Genomic DNA, 17,945 nt, shown 5'->3' with positions numbered 1-17,945 from the left:
AATGACACCAGCTCTGTAGAATCAGGTCACCTCTAGTGTTCTAATGACACCAGCTCTGTAGAATCAGGTCACCTCTAGTGTTCTAATGACACCAGCCCTGTAGAATCAGGTCACCTCTAGTGGTCTGACACCAGCTCTGTAGAATCAGGTCACCCTCTAGTATTCCTAATGATTTTAGTTCGGTCATTGTTCCAAGTTAAAATATTAGTCTTTCCAAGTTTGAGTTGTGCTTTATTGAGGTAAATCAGCATGATTATAACAGGTATTTTGCATATTGTAATCAAATAACACAGTAGTGTGTATTAGATGGAAGAGTGCCATATTCTCAGACTCATCCACAAACAATCCCATGAGATTTAATAAATGTAATTTAATTAATGTATTTTAAACCATCCATCCAGTAGATATATATAGATATATAGATATGTACAGACGGTTTATGTTTGGTTGCATGTAATACCGCGTTCCCTACTTTATCTTTCACACTTTCAACATAAACGTTAAAATCAGAGACCAAAATAAATAAATAAATACACTTTGAATAAGTATCGGAGATGAAGACGCGTAACATTTCATTTCACCACGTATAATAGTAACGTAATAATCATCATTAGATCTGCAGGAATCTGTGCCTCTATACATGAGAATGAGATGTCACTGTGACATTCGCTTTACCTAGCCTGGCTACCAGACATGCTTGTAGCTGTTATTCCACTCATTTGACAAGCAGTGGCAAGGAGTGGAATGACAGCACAAACAGGCCTGGTACCCAGGCTAACATTCACCTAGGATGATCAAAAAATAAATCCTCTTTACTGCCTGTTTTCACTGCTGTGAATCAAATACAAGACAAAGTGCTGTGAATCATATAAAATACAACGTTCTGGGAATCATATAAAAGACAACATGTTAACCTGCTGGGAATCATATAGAATACAATGTGTTAACCTGCTGGGAATCATATAAAAGACAACGTGCTGTGAATCAAATACAAGACAAAGTGCTGGGAATCATATAAAAGACAACGTGCTGTGAATCATATAGAATACAACCTGTTAACCTGCTGGGAATCATATAAAAGACAACGTGCTGGGAATCATATAAACGTTACAGCTGTTTTGTAGTTTCATAATGGTGTTACTGCTGTTTTGTCACTTCATAATGGTGTTACTGCTGTTTTGTCACTTCATAACGGTGTTACTGCTGTTTTGTTGTTTCATCATGGTGTTACTGCTCTTTTGTTGTATCATAATGGTGTTAGAGCTGTTTTGTCGTTTCATAATGGTGTTACTGCTGTTTTGTCACTTCATAATGGTGTTACTGCTGTTTTGTCACTTCATAATGGTGTTACTGCTGTTTTGTCACTTCATAATGGTGTTACTGCTGTTTTGTCACTTCATAATGGTGTTACTGCTGTTTTGTCACTTCATAATGGTGTTACTGCTGTTTTGTTACTTCATAATGGTGTTACTGCTGTTTTGTTACTTCATAATGGTGTTCCTGCTGTTTTGTCACTTCATAATGGTGTTACTGCTGTTTTGTCACTTCATAATGGTGTTACTGCTGTTTTGTTACTTCACAATGGTGTTACTGCTGTTTTGTTGTTTCATAATGGTGTTACTGCTGTTTTGTAGTTTCATAGTGGTGTTACTGCTGTTTTGTTACTTCATAATGGTGTTACTGCTGTTTTGTTACTTCATAATGGTGTTACTGCTGTTTTGTAGTTTCATTATGGTGTTACTGCTGTTTTGTCACTTCATAATGGTGTTACTGCTGTTTTATGGTTTCATAATGGTGGTACTGCTGTTTTGTCACTTCATAATGGTGTTACTGCTGTTTTGTTACTTCATAATGGTGTTACTGCTGTTTAGTCACTTCATAATGGTGTTACTGCTGTTTAGTCACTTCATAATGGTGTTACTGCCTGATACAGCTTCCTTAGTCAATGCTAGCATGATGCTAATGCCCTAGGCTTTAGGTATGCACGCGCACGTGTGTGTGTGTGTTTGCATATGTTTGTGTGGATAAGCGTGCGCGCAGGCACATGCACATTCATGTGTGTCCATGGAAAACAGAGAAAGCGTTGAGGGTTGGGGTGGTCCGACAATTAAGGACAGGTGGTGGGCGGAGACTTCAGATGGGGTCGTGTCCAGATTTCATATGAGGGTGTGTCCAGACTTCATATGGGGGTGTGTCCGGACTTCATATGGGGGTGTGTCCAGACCTCATATGGGGGTTTGTCCAGACTGCAGATGGAGATGTGACCAGACTCATGGAGGTGTGTGCAGACTACAGATGGAGGTGTGACCAGACTCATGGGGGTGTGTCCAGACTGCAGATGGAGGTGGGACGAGGCTACAGATGGAGGTGTGTCCAGACTACAGATGGAGAGGTGTCCAGACTTCAGATGGAGGTGTGTCCAGACTTCAGTTTTAGGTGTGACCAGACTCATGGAGGTGTGTACAGACTGCAGATGGATGTGTGCCCAGACTACAGATGGATTTGTGTCCAGACTTCAGATGGAGGTGTGTCCAGACTCATGGAGGTGTGTCCAGACTGCAGATGGAGGTGTGACCAGACTACTGATGGAGGTGTGACCAGACTTCAGATGGAGGTGTGTCCAGACTGCAGATGGAAGTGTGTCCAGACTGCAGATGAAGGTGTGTCCGGACTGCAGATGGAGGTGTGTCCTGACTTCAGATGGAGGTGTGTCCAGACTGCAGATGGAGAGCAGACCAGACTGCAGATAGAGGTGTGTCCAGACTGCAGATGGAGATGTGACCAGACTCATGGAGGTGTGTGCAGACTACAGATGGAGGTGTGACCAGACTCATGGGGGTGTGTCCAGACTGCAGATGGAGGTGGGACGAGGCTACAGATAGAGGTGTGTCCAGACTACAGATGGAGAGGTGTCCAGACTTCAGATGGAGGTGTGTCCAGACTTCAGTTTTAGGTGTGACCAGACTCATGGAGGTGTGTACAGACTGCAGATGGATGTGATCCCAGACTACAGATGGATTTGTGTCCAGACTTCAGATGGAGGTGTGTCCAGACTCATGGAGGTGTGTCCTGACTTCAGATGGAGGTGTGTCCAGACTGCAGATGGAGAGCAGACCAGACCTCATATGGGGGTTTGTCCAGACTGCAGATGGAGATGTGACCAGACTCATGGAGGTGTGTGCAGACTACAGATGGAGGTGTGACCAGACTCATGGGGGTGTGTCCAGACTGCAGATGGAGGTGGGACGAGGCTACAGATAGAGGTGTGTGCAGACTACAGATGGAGGTGTGTCCAGACTGCAGATGGAGGTGTGTCCAGACTTCAGTTGTAGGTGTGACCAGACTCATGGAGATGTGTACAGACTGCAGATGGATGTGTGCCCAGACTACAGATGGATTTGTGTCCAGACTTCAGATGGAGGTGTGTCCAGACTCATGGAGGTGTGTCCAGACTGCAGATGGAGAGCAGACCAGACTGCAGATGGAGGTGTGTCCAGACTGCAGATGGAGGTGTGTCCAGACTGCAGATGGAGGTGTGACCAGACTGCAGATGGAGTTCAGACCAGACTGCAGATGGAGGTGTGACCAGACTACAGATTGAGGTGTGACCAGACTACAGATGGAGGTGTGTCCAGACTGCAGATGGAGGTGTGTCCAGACTTCAGTTTTAGGTGTGACCAGACTCATGGAGATGTGTACAGACTGCAGATGGATGTGTGCCCAGACTACAGATGGATTTGTGTCCAGACTTCAGATGGAGGTGTGTCCAGACTCATGGAGGTGTGTCCAGACTGCAGATGGAGGTGTGACCAGACTACAGATGGAGGTGTGACCAGACTTCAGATGGAGGTGTGTCCAGACTGCAGATGGAGGTGTGTCCAGACTGCAGATGGAGGTGTGTCCAGACTGCAGATGGAGGTGTGTCCTGACTTCAGATGGAGGTGTGTCCAGACTGCAGATGGAGAGCAGACCAGACTGCAGATGGAGGTGTGTCCAGACTGCAGATGGAGGTGTGTCCAGACTGCAGATGGAGGTGTGACCAGACTGCAGATGGAGTTCAGACCAGACTGCAGATGGAGGTGTGACCAGACTACAGATTGAGGTGTGACCAGACTACAGATGGAGGTGTGTCCAGACTGCAGATGGAGGTGTGTCCAGACTTCAGATGGAGGTGTGACCAGACTACAGATGGAGGTGTGTCCAGACTCATGGGGGTGTGACCAGACTTCAGATGAAGGTGTGTCCAGACTACAGATTGAGGTGTGACCAGACTACAGATGGAGTTGTGTCCAGACTGCAGATGGAGGTGTGACCAGAGTCATGGGGGTGTGTCCAGACTGCAGATGGAGGTGTGACCAGACTCATGGGGGTGTGTCCAGTCTACAGATGGGGGTGTGTCCAGACTGCAGATGAAGGTGTGTCCAGACGACAGATGGGGGTGTGTCCAGGCTCATGTGTTGACGGTGTTGGCTGCAGTCAGGAGAGCTGCAAACTGAGAATCTGGTCTCTGCATCAGGACCTCTGGACTGTCACACTCAACCACCTGCCAGGTGGACACAGAACACACAGAACACACACACACACACACACACACACACACACACACACACACACACACAGAACAGAACACACATACACACACAGAACACACAGAACACACACACACAGAACACACACACAGAACACAAACACAGAACACACACATATATCTCAGTTCATTAATACATCTGTCTGTCTCCTCTCAGTCAATATTCACCAATGTTTAGTTTGTTTTGAATCCTTTTAAAAACCAATATGAAGCCAATACATGACCGTTTCTCTGAAGAAACAGGAGAGCCTTAAGGTTTTATTCTCTTAGTTGGAGTCAGCTTGAACCCCACAGTAGGGTTGTCTGTCTGTCTGTCTGTCTGTCTGTCTGTCTGTCTGTCTGTCTGTCTGTCTGTCTGTCTGTCTGTCTGTCTGTCTGTCTGTCTGTCTGTCTGTCTGTCTCTGTGTGTGTGTGTGTGTGTGTGTGTATAGCCTACCCTTCCAGCGTCCATGACCAGTATACGATCTGACTCCAGGACAGTGTTAATGCGGTGAGCGATAGTGAGCATGGTACAGTCCTGGAACGCGTCTCTGATGGTGTGCTGGATCAGAGAGTCCGTTTCTGAGTCGATCGACGCCGTCGCCTCGTCCAACAAGATGATCTGAGAAAGAGGAGGAAAGACCAGGCTAACATGTCATTCAGGTTACTAGGATACCAGCTGTGTATTCTTGAAAGAGGAGGAGAGACCAGGCTAACGTGTAATTCAGGTTACTAGGATACCAGCTGTGTAGTCTTGAAAGAGGAGGAGAGACCAGGCTAACGTGTCATTCAGGTTATTCAGGATACCAGCTGTGTAGTCTTGAAAGAGGAGGAGAGACCAGGCTAACGTGTCATTCAGGTTACTAGGATACCAGCTGTGTAGTCTCGCAACGCCATCCTTCCAGGTCTGGAAGAGGCTTGGAAATCGAGGCTAGGTAACTATGTCAATTAGGTAGTAAATACCTGGTCATTTCTGGACCGTAAAATCCATTTTCCTGGGATACGGTACGGCTAGCTGTATGTACATCGTATGTTGCTGTAAGAGGAGATCTTTCTGTGAGCTGACCTTGGAGTTTCGTAGCAGTGCTCTGGCCATACACATCAGCTGTCTCTCTCCTACAGAGAAGTTCTCTCCATTTTCCACTACCTCCGACTGCAGCTTCTCAGGGAGACTGGAGATCTGAGACACACAGAGGGACGTGGCGTTGTCGGTATCATCATGAACGTGATGGTCAACATCGTCATCATCGTCATCATCATCACCACCACCATCATCATCACCACCAACATCATCACCATCACCACCATCATCATCATCACCACCATCATTATAACCATCATTATCATCATCGCCATCATAACCAACATTAGCATTATCATCAACTTTATCACTGTCATCATCACCATTATCATAATCACCATGATCATCACCACCATAATCATCACCATCATAATCACCACCATCAAAATCACCATGATCATCAGACAACAGACAGTAAACCAGGTTCCCATAGAGTCAGACAACCTACAGTAAACCAGGTCCCCATAGAGTCAGACAACCTACAGTAAACCATGCCTCATGTAATGGTCCCCATAGAGGCTGTACGTACTGTGTGTTTCATGAAGGTCTTATCCAGAGCAGACCAGATGTCCTCATCACTATAGTTGTTGAAAGGATCCAGATTATACCTGCAGCAGGGGAACAAGTCACATTGTAGAGACACAGTAATACAGGTTGACAGAGAGGTCATACCTGGAGAAACTAGTCCTGAACCCAGTCAGGTAGAGACACAGTAATGCAGGCTGACAGAGAGGTCATATCTGGAGAAACTAGTCCTGAACCCAGTCAGATAGAGACACAGTAATACAGGTTGACAGAGAGGTCATACCTGGAGAAACTAGTCCTGAACCCAGTGAGATAGAGACACAGTAATACAGGTTGACAGAGTGGTCATACCTGGAGAAACTAGTCCTGAATCCAGTCAGGTAGAGACACATACAGGCTGACAGAGAGGTCACACCTGGAGAAACTAGTCCTTAACCCAGTGAGATAGAGACACAGTAATACAGGTTGACAGAGAGGTCATACCTGGAGAAACTAGTCCTGAACCCAGTCAGATAGAGATACATACAGGTTGACAGAGAGGTCATACCTGGAGAAACTAGTCCTGAACCAGTGGTATTACCTGGTCTATGCAGTCTGTTTCTATAGGTGACTAGTGTACTGTGTAGACAGTGGTATTACCTGGTCTATGCAGTCTGTTTCTATAGGTGACTAGTGTACTGTGTAGCAGTCTGTGTCTGTGTAACAGACAGTGCTATTACCTGACTGTGCCGATGAATAGGACAGGGTCCTGGGGGATGACTGATAGTTTACTGCGGAGGTCCTCCAGGCCGATAGCGCTGGTGTCCACCCCATCTATGAAGATAGTCCCTGCAGCTGGTTCCACCAGGCGGAACAGGGCCACTCCTAAAGAAGACTTCCCTGTTGGGTGACATATAATATCCAGGCTATGTACAGCACATCCAGGTTATATACAACACATCCAGGTTATATACAGGTTATATACTGAAAAATAGCTGTGCAGTGACGCTCCCCATACAACCTGACAGAGTTTGAGAGGATCTGCAGAGAACAATGGGAGAAACTCCCCAAATACAGGTGTGCCAAGTTTGTAGCGTCATACCCAAGAAGACTCCAGGCTGGAATCTCTGCCAAAGGTGCTTCAACAAAGTACTGAGTAAAGGGTCTGAATACTGATGGAAATGTTATATTTCAGTGTTTTACTATTAATATATTTGCAAAAATTTCTAAAAACCTGTTTTTCCTTTGTAATTCTAGAGTATTGTGATGTCATTAAGGGGTATTGTGATGTCATTAAGGGGCATTGTGATGTCATTATGGAGTATTGTGTGTAGATTGGTCAAGGGAAAAAAAACGATTTAATCCATTTTTAGAACAAGGTTGTAATGTAACAAAATGTGGTCTGAATACTTTCCAAATGCCACTATATATCGCAATGACAATGTTCACTGTGGTGTTTCATGTTAACATTATGACAGTGAGTAGGTGGTCTAAACTGAGGCCTTATCTGTGAAATACAGTTAGCCACCAGCAGCAGGCAAAGACACATAGTACAGACAAGTTCAACTCTGACAATGAGTTGGACTGAGGTCTTACCGGAGCCTGTCCTCCCCACGATGCCCAGCTTCTCCCTGGGCTGGATGTTGAGCTGGAGTCCGTCGAGCACGATGGGGGTGTTCGCTCTGTACCTCATTGTGTAGTCCTTAAAGGAGATGGCCCCTTTATGAGGCCAACCCTCTGGGATGAGGGCGTCTTTAACTCTCCTGGGCGCCTCAGAGACACAACCCTGGACAGAAACATGATTATAACAGACAACATTCTGGATGCCTCAGAGACAGAACCCTGGACAGAAACATGATTATAACAGACAACATTCTGGATGCGTCAGAGACACAACCCTGGACAGAAACATGATTATAACAGACAACATTCTGGACGCCTCAGAGACACAACCCTGGACAGAAACATGATTATAACAGACAACATTCTGGATGCCTCAGAGACACAACCCTGGACAGAAACATAAACGCCTCAGAGACACAACCCTGGACAGGAGAATAACAGTGTATTAAAAGGTCATGAAGACGGTAAGACATTATTTGTGTATTCGAGTTAGAAAGTGTTGACGTTCTCACCTCGATGTACTCCTGTAGTCTCTCCACTGACAGGAACTTGGCCTCCAGCTCCGTAGACAGCCTTACAACATACTGGAGCATACCTGTCAACTGGACAACAGATAACACAAAACACAGGCAACAAACTCCATCACAACTGGTAATCTGACAAATCTTACCTGTAGGTTTACTGTTAGAATACTAGAGGGCAGCATTGAGTCATATTGATCATTGACAGGCCTCAAGATCTGTCGCTCCACCTGTACTTAACTGTCAGTGAAATAGTCTATACTGGGAGCGCAATAATGAACGCAACATGGAAAGGAAGCTACATGAAACAACAGAGATACACACTACAGTTATAACCACGTACACTCTACCTGTATGGTGTATTAGACTCTACCTGTATGGAGTATTAGACTACCTGTATGGTGTATTAGACTCTACCTGTATGGTGATTTAGTCCCTACCTGTATGGTGTATTAGACTCTACCTGTATGGTGTATTAGACTCTATATTAGACTCTACCTGTATGGTGTATTAGACTCTACCTGTATGGTGTATTAGACTCTACCTGTATGGTGTATTAGACTCTACCTGTATGGAGTATTAGACTCTATATTAGACTCTACCTGTATGGTGTATTAGACTCTATATTAGACTCTACCTGTATGGTGTATTAGACTCTACCTGTATGGTGATTTAGACTCTACCTGTATGGAGTATTAGGCTCTATATTAGACTCTACCTGTATGGTGTATTAGACTCTACCTGTATGGTGTATTAGACTCTACCTGTATGGTGTATTAGACTCTACCTGTATGGAGTATTAGACTCTATATTAGACTCTACCTGTATGGTGATTTAGACTCTACATGTATGGAGTATTAGACTCTATCTGTATGGAGTATTAGACTCTACCTGTATGGTGTATTAGACTCTACCTGTATGGAGTATTAGACTCTACCTGTATGGAGTATTAGACTCTACCTGCATGGTGTATTAGACTCTATATTAGACTCTACCTGTATGGTGATTTAGACTCTACCTGTATGGTGTATTAGACTCTACCTGTATGGAGTATTAGACTCTATATTAGACTCTACCTGTATGGTGATTTAGACTCTACCTGTATGGAGTATTAGACTCTATATTAGACTCTAAACGTATGGAGTACTAGACTCTACATTAGACTCTACCTGTATGGTGTATCAGACTCTACATTAGACTCTACCTGTATGGAGTACTAGACTCTATATTAGACTCTAAACGTATGGAGTATTAGACTCTACATTAGACTCTACCTGTATGGTGTATTAGACTCTACCTGTATGGAGTATTAGACTCTACCTGTATGGTGTATTAGACTCTACCTGTATGGTGTATTAGACTCTACCTGTATTGTGTATTAGACTCTACCTGTATGGTGTATTAGACTCTACCTGTATGGAGTACTAGACTCTACATTAGACTCTACCTGTATGGAGTACTAGACTCTACATTAGACTCGACCTTTATGGAGTACTAGACTCTACATTAGACTCTACCTGTATGGTGTATTAGACTCTGCCTGTAAAGTGTATTAGACTCTACCTGTTTAGTGTATTAGACTATACCTGTATGGTGTATTAGACTCTACCTGTATGGAGTATTAGACTCTACCTGTATGGTGTATTAGACTCTACCTGTATGGTGTATTAGACTCTACCTGTATGGTGTATTAGACTCTACCTGTATGGTGTATTAGACTCTACCTGTATGGTGTATTAGACTCTACCTCTATGGAGTACTAAACTCTACATTAGACTCTACCTGTATGGTGTATTAGACTCTACCTGTATGGTGTATTAGACTCTACCTGTATGGTGTATTAGACTCTACCTGTATGGTGTATTAGACTCTACCTGTATGGTGTATTAGACTCTACCTGTATGGTGTATTAGACTCTACCTGTATGGAGTATTAGACTCTATATTAGACTCTACCTGTATGGAGTATTAGACTCTACCTGTATGGAGTATTAGACTACCTGTATGGAGTACTAGACTCTACCTGTATGGTGTATTAGACTCTACATTAGACTCTACCTGTATGGAGTATTATATTCTATATTAGACTCTACCTGTATGGTGTATTAGACGCTACCTGTATGGTGCATTAGACTCTATATTAGACTCTACCTGTATGGAGTACTAGACTCTACCTGTATGGTGTATTAGACTCTACATTAGACTCTACCTGTATGCAGTATTAGACTCTACCTGTATGGTGCATTAGACTCTACCTGTATGGTGTATTAGACTCTACCTGTATGGTGTATTAGACTCTACCTGTATGGTGTATTAGACTCTACCTGTATGGTGTATTAGACTCTACCTGTATGGTGTATTAGACTCTACCTCTATGGAGTACTAAACTCTACATTAGACTCTACCTGTATGGTGTATTAGACTCTACCTGTATGGTGTATTAGACTCTACCTGTATGGTGTATTAGACTCTACCTGTATGGTGTATTAGACTCTACCTGTATGGTGTATTTGACTCTACCTGTATGGTGCATTAGACTCTACCTGTATGTTGTATTAGACTCTACCTGTATGGTGTATTAGACTCTACCTGTATGGTGTATTAGACTCTACCTGTATGGTGTATTAGACTCTACCTGTATGGTGTATTAGACTCTACCTCTATGGAGTACTAAACTCTACATTAGACTCTACCTGTATGGTGTATTAGACTCTACCTGTATGGTGTATTAGACTCTACCTGTATGGTGTATTAGACTCTACCTGTATGGTGTATTAGACTCTACCTGTATGGTGTATTAGACTCTACCTGTATGGAGTATTAGACTCTATATTAGACTCTACCTGTATCGAGTATTAGACTCTACCTGTATGGAGTATTAGACTACCTGTATGGAGTACTAGACTCTACCTGTATGGTGTATTAGACTCTACATTAGACTCTACCTGTATGGAGTATTATACTCTATATTAGACTCTACCTGTATGGTGTATTAGACTCCACCTGTATGGTGTATTAGACTCTACCTTTATGGTGTATTAGACTCTACCTTTATGGTGTATTAGACTCTACCTGTATGGTGTATTAGACGCTACCTGTATGGTGTATTAGACTCTACCTGTATGGTGTATTAGACTCTACCTGTATGGTGTATTAGACTCTACCTGTATGGTGTATTAGACTCTACCTGTATGGTGTATTAGACTCTACCTGTATGGTGTATTAGACTCTACCTGTATGGTGTATTAGACTCTACCTGTATGGAGTATTAGACTCTATATTAGACTCTACCTGTATGGAGTATTAGACTCTACCTGTATGGCGTATTAGACTACCTGTATGGAGTCCTAGACTCTACCTGTATGGTGTATTAGACTCTACATTAGACTCTACCTGTATGGATTATTATACTCTATATTAGACTCTACCTGTATGGTGTATTAGACGCTACCTGTATGGTGCATTAGACTCTATATTAGACTCTGCCTGTATGGAGTACTAGACTCTACCTGTATGGTGTATTAGACTCTACATTAGACTCTACCTGTATGCAGTATTAGACTCTACCTGTATGGTGCATTAGACTCTACCTGTATGGTGTATTAGACTCTACCTGTATGGTGTATTAGACTCTACCTGTATGGTGTATTAGACTCTACCTGTATGGTGTATTAGACTCTACCTGTATGGTGTATTATACTCTACCTCTATGGAGTACTAAACTCTACATTAGACTCTACCTGTATGGTGTATTAGACTCTACCTGTATGGTGTATTAGACTCTACCTGTATGGTGTATTAGACTCTACCTGTATGGTGTATTAGACTCTACCTGTATGGTGCATTAGACTCTACCTGTATGGTGTATTAGACTCTACCTGTATGGTGTATTAGACTCTACCTGTATGGTGTATTAGACTCTACCTGTATGGTGTATTAGACTCTACCTGTATGGTGTATTAGACTCTACCTCTATGGAGTACTAAACTCTACATTAGACTCTACCTGTATGGTGTATTAGACTCTACCTGTATGGTGTATTAGACTCTACCTGTATGGTGTATTAGACTCTACCTGTATGGTGTATTAGACTCTACCTGTATGGTGTATTAGACTCTACCTGTATGGTGTATTAGACTCTACCTGGATGGAGTATTAGACTCTATATTAGACTCTACCTGTATCGAGTATTAGACTCTACCTGTATGGAGTATTAGACTACCTGTATGGAGTACTAGACTCTACCTGTATGGTGTATTAGACTCTACATTAGACTCTACCTGTATGGAGTATTATACTCTATATTAGACTCTACCTGTATGGTGTATTAGACTCCACCTGTATGGTGTATTAGACTCTACCTTTATGGTGTATTAGACTCTACCTTTATGGTGTATTAGACTCTACCTGTATGGTGTATTAGACGCTACCTGTATGGTGTATTAGACTCTACCTGTATGGTGTATTAGACTCTACCTGTATGGTGTATTAGACTCTACCTGTATGGTGTATTAGACTCTACCTGTATGGTGATTTAGACTCTACCTGTATGGTGATTTAGACTCTACCTGTATGGTGTATTAGACGCTACCTGTATGGTGTATTATACTCTACCTGTATGGTGTATTAGACTCTACCTGTATGGTGTATTAGACTCTACCTGTATGGTGTATTAGACTCTACCTGTATGGTGTATTAGACTCTACCTGTATGGTGTATTAGACTCTACCTGTATGGTGTATTAGACTCTACCTGTATGGTGTATTAGACTCTACCTGTATGGAGTATTAGACTCTATATTAGACTCTACCTGTATGGAGTATTAGACTCTACCTGTATGGAGTATTAGACTACCTGTATGGAGTACTAGACTCTACCTGTATGGTGTATTAGACTCTACATTAGACTCTACCTGTATGGATTATTATACTCTATATTAGACTCTACCTGTATGGTGTATTAGACGCTACCTGTATGGTGCATTAGACTCTATATTAGACTCTGCCTGTATGGAGTACTAGACTCTACCTGTATGGTGTATTAGACTCTACATTAGACTCTACCTGTATGCAGTATTAGACTCTACCTGTATGGTGCATTAGACTCTACCTGTATGGTGTATTAGACTCTACCTGTATGGTGTATTAGACTCTACCTGTATGGTGTATTAGACTCTACCTGTATGGTGTATTAGACTCTACCTGTATGGTGTATTAGACTCTACCTCTATGGAGTACTAAACTCTACATTAGACTCTACCTGTATGGTGTATTAGACTCTACCTGTATGGTGTATTAGACTCTACCTGTATGGTGTATTAGACTCTACCTGTATGGTGTATTAGACTCTACCTGTATGGTGTATTAGACTCTACCTGTATGGTGCATTAGACTCTACCTGTATGGTGTATTAGACTCTACCTGTATGGTGTATTAGACTCTACCTGTATGGTGTATTAGACTCTACCTGTATGGTGTATTAGACTCTACCTGTATGGTGTATTAGACTCTACCTCTATGGAGTACTAAACTCTACATTAGACTCTACCTGTATGGTGTATTAGACTCTACCTGTATGGTGTATTAGACTCTACCTGTATGGTGTATTAGACTCTACCTGTATGGTGTATTAGACTCTACCTGTATGGTGTATTAGACTCTACCTGTATGGTGTATTAGACTCTACCTGTATGGAGTATTAGACTCTATATTAGACTCTACCTGTATCGAGTATTAGACTCTACCTGTATGGAGTATTAGACTACCTGTATGGAGTACTAGACTCTACCTGTATGGTGTATTAGACTCTACATTAGACTCTACCTGTATGGTGTATTAGACTCTACCTGTATGGTGTATTAGACTCTACCTGTATGGTGTATTAGACTCTACCTGTATGGTGTATTAGACTCTACCTGTATGGTGTATTAGACTCTACCTGTATGGTGCATTAGACTCTACCTGTATGGTGTATTAGACTCTACCTGTATGGTGTATTAGACTCTACCTGTATGGTGTATTAGACTCTACCTGTATGGTGTATTAGACTCTACCTGTATGGTGTATTAGACTCTACCTCTATGGAGTACTAAACTCTACATTAGACTCTACCTGTATGGTGTATTAGACTCTACCTGTATGGTGTATTAGACTCTACCTGTATGGTGTATTAGACTCTACCTGTATGGTGTATTAGACTCTACCTGTATGGTGTATTAGACTCTACCTGTATGGTGTATTAGACTCTACCTGGATGGAGTATTAGACTCTATATTAGACTCTACCTGTATCGAGTATTAGACTCTACCTGTATGGAGTATTAGACTACCTGTATGGAGTACTAGACTCTACCTGTATGGTGTATTAGACTCTACATTAGACTCTACCTGTATGGAGTATTATACTCTATATTAGACTCTACCTGTATGGTGTATTAGACTCCACCTGTATGGTGTATTAGACTCTACCTTTATGGTGTATTAGACTCTACCTTTATGGTGTATTAGACTCTACCTGTATGGTGTATTAGACGCTACCTGTATGGTGTATTAGACTCTACCTGTATGGTGTATTAGACTCTACCTGTATGGTGTATTAGACTCTACCTGTATGGTGTATTAGACTCTACCTGTATGGTGATTTAGACTCTACCTGTATGGTGATTTAGACTCTACCTGTATGGTGTATTAGACGCTACCTGTATGGTGTATTATACTCTACCTGTATGGTGTATTAGACTCTACCTGTATGGTGTATTAGACTCTACCTGTATGGTGTATTAGACTCTACCTGTATGGTGTATTAGACTCTACCTGTATGGTGTATTAGACTCTACCTGTATGGTGTATTAGACTCTACCTGTATGGTGTATTAGACTCTACCTGTATGGAGTATTAGACTCTATATTAGACTCTACCTGTATGGAGTATTAGACTCTACCTGTATGGAGTATTAGACTACCTGTATGGAGTACTAGACTCTACCTGTATGGTGTATTAGACTCTACATTAGACTCTACCTGTATGGATTATTATACTCTATATTAGACTCTACCTGTATGGTGTATTAGACGCTACCTGTATGGTGCATTAGACTCTATATTAGACTCTGCCTGTATGGAGTACTAGACTCTACCTGTATGGTGTATTAGACTCTACATTAGACTCTACCTGTATGCAGTATTAGACTCTACCTGTATGGTGCATTAGACTCTACCTGTATGGTGTATTAGACTCTACCTGTATGGTGTATTAGACTCTACCTGTATGGTGTATTAGACTCTACCTGTATGGTGTATTAGACTCTACCTGTATGGTGTATTAGACTCTACCTCTATGGAGTACTAAACTCTACATTAGACTCTACCTGTATGGTGTATTAGACTCTACCTGTATGGTGTATTAGACTCTACCTGTATGGTGTATTAGACTCTACCTGTATGGTGTATTAGACTCTACCTGTATGGTGTATTAGACTCTACCTGTATGGTGCATTAGACTCTACCTGTATGGTGTATTAGACTCTACCTGTATGGTGTATTAGACTCTACCTGTATGGTGTATTAGACTCTACCTGTATGGTGTATTAGACTCTACCTGTATGGTGTATTAGACTCTACCTCTATGGAGTACTAAACTCTACATTAGACTCTACCTGTATGGTGTATTAGACTCTACCTGTATGGTGTATTAGACTCTACCTGTATGGTGTATTAGACTCTACCTGTATGGTGTATTAGACTCTACCTGTATGGTGTATTAGACTCTACCTGTATGGAGTATTAGACTCTATATTAGACTCTACCTGTATCGAGTATTAGACTCTACCTGTATGGAGTATTAGACTACCTGTATGGAGTACTAGACTCTACCTGTATGGTGTATTAGACTCTACATTAGACTCTACCTGTATGGAGTATTATACTCTATATTAGACACTACCTGTATGGTGTATTAGACTCCACCTGTATGGTGTATTAGACTCTACCTTTATGGTGTATTAGACTCTACCTTTATGGTGTATTAGACTCTACCTGTATGGTGTATTAGACGCTACCTGTATGGTGTATTAGACTCTACCTGTATGGTGTATTAGACTCTACCTGTATGGTGTATTAGACTCTACCTGTATGGTGTATTAGACTCTACCTGTATGGTGATTTAGACTCTACCTGTATGGTGATTTAGACTCTACCTGTATGGTGTATTAGACGCTACCTGTATGGTGTATTATACTCTACCTGTATGGTGTATTAGACTCTACCTGTATGGTGTATTAGACTCTACCTGTATGGTGTATTAGACTCTACCTGTATGGTGTATTAGACTCTACCTGTATGGTGTATTAGACTCTATATTAGACTCTACCTGTATGGTGATTTAGACTCTACCTGTATGGAGTATTAGACTCTACCTGTATGGTGTATTAGACGCTACCTGTATGGTGTATTAGACTCTACCTGTATGGAGTATTAGACTCTACCTGTATGGAGTATTATACTCTATATTAGACTCTACCTGTATGGTGTATTAGACTCTACCTGTATGGTGTATTAGACTCTATATTATACTCTACCTGTATGGTGATTTAGACTCTACCTGTATGGAGTATTATACTCTACCTGTATGGTGTATTAGACTCTACCTGTATGGTGTATTAGACTCTACCTGTATGCAGTATTATACTCTATATTAGACTCTACCTGTATGGTGATTTAGACTCTACCTGTATGGTGTATTAGACTCTACCTGTATGGTGTATTAGACTCTATATTAGACTCTACCTGTATGGTGATTTAGACTCTACCTGTATGGAGTATTATACTCTATATTAGACTCTACCTGTATGGAGTATTAGACTCTACCTGTATGGTGTATTAGACTCTACCTGTATGGTGTATTAGACTCTACCTGTATGGTGTATTAGACTCTACCTGTATGGTGTATTAGACTCTACCTGTATGGTGTATTAGACTCTACCTGTATGGTGTATTAGACTCTACCTGTATGGTGTATTAGACTCTACCTGTATGGTGTATTAGACTCTATATTAGACTCTACCTGTATGGTGTATTAGACTCTACCTGTATGGTGTATTAGACTCTACCTGTATGGTGTATTAGACTCTACCTGTATGGAGTATTAGACTATCTGTATGGTGTATTAGACTCTACCTGTATGGTGTATTAGACTCTATATTAGACTCTACCTGTATGGTGATTTAGACTCTACCTGTATGGAGTATTAGACTCTACCTGTATGGAGTATTAGACTCTATATTAGACTCTACCTGTATGGAGTATTATACTCTATATTAGACTCTACCTGTATGGTGTATTAGACTCTACCTGTATGGTGTATTAGACTCTACCTGTATGGAGTATTAGACTCTATATTAGACTCTACCTGTATGGTGATTTAGACTCTACCTGTATGGTGTATTAGACTCTACCTGTATGGAGTATTAGACTCTATATTAGACTCTACCTGTATGGTGTATTAGACTCTATATTAGACTCTACCTGTATGGTGATTTAGACTCTACCTGTATGGTGATTTAGACTCTACCTGTATGGTGTATTAGACTCTACCTGTATGGAGTATTAGACTCTACCTGTATGGAGTATTAGACTCTACCTGTATGGAGTATTAG

The 17,945-nt window shown here is 41.8% G+C and overlaps 1 protein-coding gene across 9 annotated transcripts in view; it reads right to left on the bottom strand.

Annotated features, from left to right (window-relative positions):
- Positions 1-1,341: 1,341 nt before the first annotated feature.
- The window catches only part of LOC110516197 (multidrug resistance-associated protein 9), a 198,014-nt gene continuing 181,410 nt past the window's right edge, over positions 1,342-17,945 (bottom strand). For 8 of the 9 annotated variants that reach the window (XM_036963498.1, XM_036963492.1, XM_036963493.1 and 5 more), the window contains 8 exons: positions 8,288-8,377; positions 7,749-7,938; positions 6,893-7,052; positions 6,178-6,256; positions 5,634-5,747; positions 5,025-5,189; positions 3,121-4,543; positions 1,342-2,224 (listed from right to left, as the gene is read on the bottom strand). In XM_036963498.1, the coding sequence (XP_036819393.1) occupies positions 4,451-4,543; positions 5,025-5,189; positions 5,634-5,747; positions 6,178-6,256; positions 6,893-7,052; positions 7,749-7,938; positions 8,288-8,377 (891 nt within the window). In that variant the 3' untranslated portion in view covers positions 1,342-2,224; positions 3,121-4,450. Of the gene's footprint in view, positions 2,225-3,120; positions 4,544-5,024; positions 5,190-5,633; positions 5,748-6,177; positions 6,257-6,892; positions 7,053-7,748; positions 7,939-7,988; positions 8,198-8,287; positions 8,378-17,945 lie in introns of those variants that run through there. The other variant, XM_036963499.1, reaches the window with a different exon arrangement.

This window comes from Oncorhynchus mykiss, chromosome 26 (assembly GCF_013265735.2).
Source record: "Oncorhynchus mykiss isolate Arlee chromosome 26, USDA_OmykA_1.1, whole genome shotgun sequence".
NCBI lineage: Eukaryota > Metazoa > Chordata > Actinopteri > Salmoniformes > Salmonidae > Oncorhynchus > Oncorhynchus mykiss.
The sequence above is the reverse complement of the archived record's forward strand: the minus strand, read 5'-3'. Positions and strand labels throughout refer to the sequence as shown.